This window comes from Perkinsus marinus (genome assembly GCF_000006405.1).
Source record: "Perkinsus marinus ATCC 50983 genomic scaffold scf_1104296930014, whole genome shotgun sequence".
Taxonomy (NCBI): Eukaryota; Perkinsozoa; order Perkinsida; family Perkinsidae; genus Perkinsus; species Perkinsus marinus.
The window spans coordinates 5,291-11,435 of NW_003216300.1; the positions used below are offsets into that span (position 1 = coordinate 5,291).

Below are 6,145 nucleotides of genomic sequence, written 5' to 3' on the forward strand. Positions count from 1 at the left end.
CCAAAGATGCACCATGACAGAACGATCGGGGGTTGATGACCTCCCACAGATACGTGAATGTCTCTGTGCGATGTTAGATCCCACGACTTGACCCTCTGACGGAAGAGCACTGGCCAGGTATCAGGAGCGTACGTGGGAACGATCGTTTGAGCACATGAGATGATCGTAGACTCATCACGCTTCCTCAAAAGTGTCAAACCCATATACATATCCTCACCGTTGAACACAGTATCATGCTCGTACAACACTTCATCGAGTGCCTCGCGATCCCACAATGACACAGCACCATGGCATGATAGAGACCGAGCCATCTTAGCCTGGAAAAGCTTATGCACTGCTGCCATCTTGTATTCAACATCCTGCATTTTCACAAGCATGCCAGGCTTACCATCAGGGGTAGTCGCAGTGATAGGGAAGTGAACAGCCTTGATATTAGGATTGGCTCTCAGCTGTTCATGAGGTATGTACAGATCTGCTGGTAGTGGTACATCGTCATCGATCATAACCGAGTACTTGAAGTCGGGGACTCGGCCATTTTGGGCTAGATACGGTATCCAGTATTTGTTAACCCAGTAGAAAGCGAATGTCTTGTTGCCTTCTGGGACGTAAACATAATTGATATCAGGATGAACCTGCTGTGTTGCCCACTCAGTCTCATCTTCTGGGTGTAATGTGCCACCATTATCACAGACGAAGATGTGACTAGGAGGGAAGACCATAAGAGCAGCACGTAAAGTACTTGTGAAGGTTTCATAACGTTCCTCTGTCATGGCAGAGAGATGACATGCGATCATCAGACAACAGTCATACGCCAACGTCTGCTTCATCACAGTCTCCTCTGACTCGGACTCTGAGCTTGAACTGGCATCAGACAGGAAGTCATCACTGAGAGGAGACGGGACGCCATCACGGTCAATGTAAACCAACTGAGGTTTCGCATCGGTGTTCAAGGAACCGGCAGAAGCACCATCACGACCGACACGCTGCTTCTTCTTGGCAACCACGTCTTGAACATGACGAGTGTAAATTGGAGCGCGCGGCCACTTGACGAAGACACATGCAATTAGGAATAAGAACGTATCGAGCAGAACATCTATGAATATGAGAATGTCCAACCACGAATGAGCATTCCAAATAGACACTTCACCGTAGAGATCATCAGCCACCGACCTGTTGTTGGCGAGGATGTTCTGAGGGGAGTAATAGAGGACGATATACAGAGTTGCAATAAGTAGGAGCAGGAAGAAGATGTTGAGAGCAGCCACATAGAAAAGCTGGCGGATTCGATGTCTCCGCTTTGCTGCAGCCTTGCAGGTCTTCCAATGACTAAGTCGTCTCTTCCACGTTCCAGACTCGAACCTCATCGCCGGATCTCTGGACATGTAGCTTTCCATGTCCGACTCAGACATACCCTCATAGTCCTCCCCGTCCATGGGTGGTACAGCACACACCGAACCACCGCTGGCTGAATCATCTGGGCTTACGGTAGCGTTGTTGAACTCGTCCTTCCAATGGCCTTCCACTTGTTGGCGTAAATACATTTTCTTCTGAGGGAGCTCTCTGGCCATCCTTGCCATTCCCTCTGCCTTCTCTTTGCGTAGATTCAAGTCGACATACCATAACACCCATTCAGCGAAGAACCAAATGACAGTAATGAGCATTCCAGCCAGTATGATACCCCTCATGCCCAAGATATTCGAGGGCGTCACATCATAGCTGTTGGAGCAGAATGATAATGTATGCACCTAAACGATGATTGGAAAAACACGCTAGCTCAGCGTGGACGGATCTACCTCTTTGCAGAAGACCGTTTCCCATGGGGAGGTTGGTGACAACTTGACCTGACATTTCGGGATACCGGGTTTCATCACGTCGTTGCCGATCTCGGGTAGGATAGACGGGTCGGGACACTCTCCAAGGTAATACGTCTCAGTATCGTCTACTCTGCGACATGCGTTATGACACTCATACAGTTGGAAGCATTCATAATCCTGTTCACCGTTCTGAGGCATGCGACAGTTGTTGAGAGTCTGGTCGATCGGGGTGTTGTTGGGTAGAGGGTAAATACTTGAGTTGTACATAACCATCTCGTTCCAACCATTCTGGACTATCTCAAGTTTGCATGTTGGACCAGAGGGTGCAGTCGCGTGGTTTATGGAGAACGATTCAGAGAAGGCCGGGCAGTTGGCCAAAGGAACTTCATAACCTGCAAGTCGGAAGAACATTCAGAAATGTCCAGAGTAGGGGAGGTGCACTTACCTGTCTGGTTGGGTTGATAAGCCCAGGAGAGATTGAGAGTGAACAGTGAACACGCTGAGAAAATACACAGGGCGAGAGAGAAAACCTAACGAGGAAGAAGTTAATGCTCGACTGAATGGTGTCGGTGTTAGCTCACCAGAACCGCCCATCGCTCGAAGATGGGGAGAATGGGAGGGGCTTTGACTCTGGGGACGACCAAGGCGGGTCGACCTTCCTCTGCAGCAGTGACCGGGGTCGGCGTGGCAGAAGAGGAAGAAGTTGACATTATTATACAGTTCAAGACAGACAGGGCTATTGGTCTACTATCATTATTACACAGTAGCGGACAGATGTGCCGAAGGTGCGGTATCAGAGTTGTGTCGGGACGGGCTAGAGAAGGCAGTTGACGATGAGAGGAAATGCCTATGATGCTCACGAGTAGAATGCTCACGAGTTACTCGCGATGGATGGAAAAGCGGAGCGAAGCGAGTCATGATTACAAAAATTTATTCGCCACGATGTGTCGAAGCCTAGCCAAATCGAAAACTAACTTCCCGCGCCCGCAATTGTGCAAACCTTGAATGAGTTGGTGACTTCGAGCGCCCTCAGTAGAGACTCATAGGCATTCTTTATGCGCAACAGGTGCGGCGGAGGGTCGGTGGAGGAGCCCCTGGCGGGGGAACATCAGAGCATAGGCTCACTGAAGGGGGACACGGAGCATGCATAGTGACGGCCTAGTCATCAAGCAGCTGACTTTGTGCCTTCGACATGCCCCTGCGTCGACCTTAAACAAACTAGCATGTACCATACCAATGCTGTTACTTTCGAATGCCGTTTTTGCGCTGGTCAATTCGGGTTCGTACTCCCTGCATGTGAGTTTTTCTTCAATAACACATGGGCAGGCCCCGACGTATCGGCATTGTGGGATACGGTCATCTTGGAGAGTAATTAGCAGTAACCTTCCAATTTTTATACTAAGGGGAGGATGCAGGTTCCTGGTTGGGGAAATCACTCGGAGTTCAGAGCTGGAGTTGGCCTTCGTATGGAATAGGTCCTCTGACAAGGTAGCTGTATGCGAATCATGGTTGAGGACGACGTCTATCACAGGTCGAAGCTGCTATACGTGATGGGAGACTCTCAGCTGAGTGTGCATTGGCAAATCTCGGTGATTTCGCTGAACGAAAGGCAGACTTGATCGCTGAAGTACAAGTTATGGGGGGTAGTCTGCCGTTGGTAGTTATTCATAGCGTTCTTCAGGTTTGTCATCCGGATGTCGCCAAGGAATGGTGCTGTACTTTTCTTTCATCAGCTGACGTGTAGTGGATCCTACTTGTGTTTTCTGCACATTCAGGCATCAGATATATCGGCTCTCCTACTGCCTTCGCAGATGAAGATTTCGAGCAGGCAGTGCGCGCCACAACTGTCAAGGAGAGTGATAATATTTCAAACACGGGATTGAACGCTCCTCTGGCGCTGCCCTATGGACAAATTCTTTCCCAGGTCATTCGGTTTACGTTTCCGTGGGAGCTCTGTGGGGAGCAGAGGATATCCGCAGAATGGATGCTAAAGGTGATATCTCCATTCGTTCTCTGATGATCGTGTAATAACGGAGGTACACTGAAAGGGGTAACTGTAACGATGAAGAAACACCCAAAAAGTCTCAAATTGAATGGGCCATTGATGGATAGGATGATGACGTTAATGGATGGGGGAGAGGGTAGGAATAGATGAACTACCGTTCGTAGTACGAACTTCGTAAGCCTTGATTCATCCACAGTTGGGCGCACGGTATCAAATTCTCCATCCTCAGATTGTGGTGGAGATGTAGTACTTTATGAAGGCGACGTTCGATCGATATGTCCGTTGGCTCCCAACAACGTGAATACCATGGCATGTGCTGCGGTAGAAGATCGAGGAGTGACTTCGTACTTTAGCATTGAAAATAAGTGCGGCCTGCGAGGGTCGAACTCGCGACCTTAGGATTATGAGACCTACGCGCTACCTACTGCGCCAAAGCCGCTCGATAAAATAGTTGCGCAACGCTTGTCACCAGAGTGAAATAGAATATTCAACTCTTATGCGAAGAGCATGCTGTTGCGCTCGTTGGAACTTCTCCCTTCAGATCGCCGCTCCATCTCTCGGCTTCTCCAAAGTCAAGGCACGACTGGTTGCCAACTCGTCCTTGACTGACCGTCACATAGTCGTCGTTGACGTTGAAGGCCCTTTCGATGATCAGCTTGGGTGTGCATTCAAGGTGCGTTACCTACCAGTCTTCTTTGGTCTGGCCTCGTGGTCCCCGAACCTACATGTGCATAGACCACGAGCAAGACTGTTGTTGCGTTGTCTCGTATAGTCCATGTGATGCGCCTCAAACTGAGGCTCTGTACTAATATCAATGACCAGGTTCATACTGAGCGAAGCAATCCAGCTGCCGTGGGTGCCGTAACGGGGAAGCAGACGTATAACGCTTTCTTGGCCTCGCTACTGAATGCTGAAGGAAAAGAGCCAGGTGTACATCTTAGTTGATCAACCGTCATGGAGTTTGTCAGTCTGACGTTTCGCGAGCACATGTTTGAGTTACAGGCTAGTCCCAGGGGAATGCCGGACCGCACGAATTGAAGTTCACACGCCGTGTATACTCAGGGAGATCCGTCTCTCTCCCGTGTCAGTCGTGCCACCTCTCGAATAGTAGGATTATAGTAGGAACTCAACTAGCGAGTGAGTGAGAAGCAGACTCCATCATGTGGTTGGTGTTACATGCGGAGGACGCCAAATATCGATGATTCGGTACACTCTAGCCTTGAGATGAGCATCTGAGCCACGAGCCGGGGGGAGGTGATTGTACATGATGTGGATATTACCCTGGGTGTGCTCGGTTACTCTTGTCACAGTCTCCTCAGTGGTGGCGAAACGCTGCTCTATTCGCTCGGCGAGCCCTCGGAATTGTCCAGCAATAGATCGTTCCAAATCGCCAAGCCGTTGGTCTAGTATGTTCGTGAGTTCCGTTGATGTCAATGATGTTCCCACAGCATCATTCCCGACAACGTATCGACTGCTACTAGGTGGATCTCCTGTAGCACAGGGGGTGTTGGAAGAGGACACATGGTTCGTTTCTCTTCCGACTGGGCTCGGCCTCGTCTGAGTTGTCGTCGTGGCTGATCGTGAGGCTTCCGCCGTATGGAAGCCTCTGATGGGCAACCTTGGTATCGACACTCGGCGTTCTTCGGGAGACCGGGGACTACTCATCAGCTGAAGATGTTCAGAGGGAGGTTCGTCCAGATAGTATACCGAGGAAGCCCCGTCAGTATAGGAGGTCCCTGAATACCAGAAACTCAGGAAACAGAGAGAAATGCATTCGCTTTTACTTGTACTAGCATCGTGGAAACTGGCCGGTGTGGAATCAGATGGCAATCCAGCTGGTTGTGCGGAAGCATGAGTTTCGTACATATTGTGGTAATTCTGACCATCACCATCGTTCGCAGCAACTGCTGATAAGCCTGTGGGAGTTGCTCGTAGTCTTCGGCCAGCCAAAAGGAGAGCCTCGCGTCTATTGGAAGTCGCATCCCACAGCGAGTCACCCTCAATCATCGGGAAACAAAACTAAGATTCGCCTCCTACAGTCGATTCAACCCCAACCCATCAGAGTGTTCCAACACAGAATGACAAATAGTAAGGAAGCGCACCATTCACTTATACTCTATGATACTCAAATGCCAAATCGATAAATAGCTTGTGCTGCTGGGAAGTGACCAAATTCCTCACTGAGAGAATCACATTCGAAAGGTAAAGTTTAATAATATTCAGATAGCCAGAGTAAGGTTATGAAAGCCTGTATATCTAGCTCTTGCACATCTCGTTTTCTGAGCGGGCGCTGACCGGGTAGCGTTGCTCTTCAGCTGGTGAAACT

The 6,145-nt window shown here is 49.6% G+C and overlaps 2 protein-coding genes and 1 non-coding gene across 3 annotated transcripts; 1 reads left to right on the plus strand and 2 right to left on the minus strand.

Moving 5' to 3' along the window:
• On the minus strand, window positions 1-2,524 carry Pmar_PMAR001523 (hypothetical protein; the record flags this gene model as incomplete). The annotated part of the gene is made up of 4 exons (XM_002787209.1): window positions 1-1,745; window positions 1,794-2,206; window positions 2,260-2,344; window positions 2,396-2,524. Coding segments are annotated over 4 exons (2,372 nt in total), but the record flags the coding sequence as incomplete, so codon positions are not given.
• Window positions 2,525-3,132: 608 nt separating this feature from the next.
• Window positions 3,133-4,796, plus strand: Pmar_PMAR001524 (conserved hypothetical protein; the record flags this gene model as incomplete). Its single annotated transcript, XM_002787210.1, has 10 exons — window positions 3,133-3,182; window positions 3,230-3,302; window positions 3,346-3,441; window positions 3,496-3,554; window positions 3,597-3,670; window positions 3,739-3,807; window positions 3,851-3,955; window positions 4,049-4,140; window positions 4,361-4,492; window positions 4,642-4,796. 10 exons carry the CDS (start codon window positions 3,133-3,135, stop codon window positions 4,762-4,764), a joined length of 873 nt encoding a protein of 290 aa, XP_002787256.1. The 3' UTR covers window positions 4,765-4,796.
• On the minus strand, window positions 4,186-4,258 carry Pmar_PMAR001525. Its single transcript has one exon. It is a non-coding gene; the product is annotated as a tRNA-Met (tRNA).
• Window positions 4,797-6,145: the final 1,349 nt, after the last annotated feature.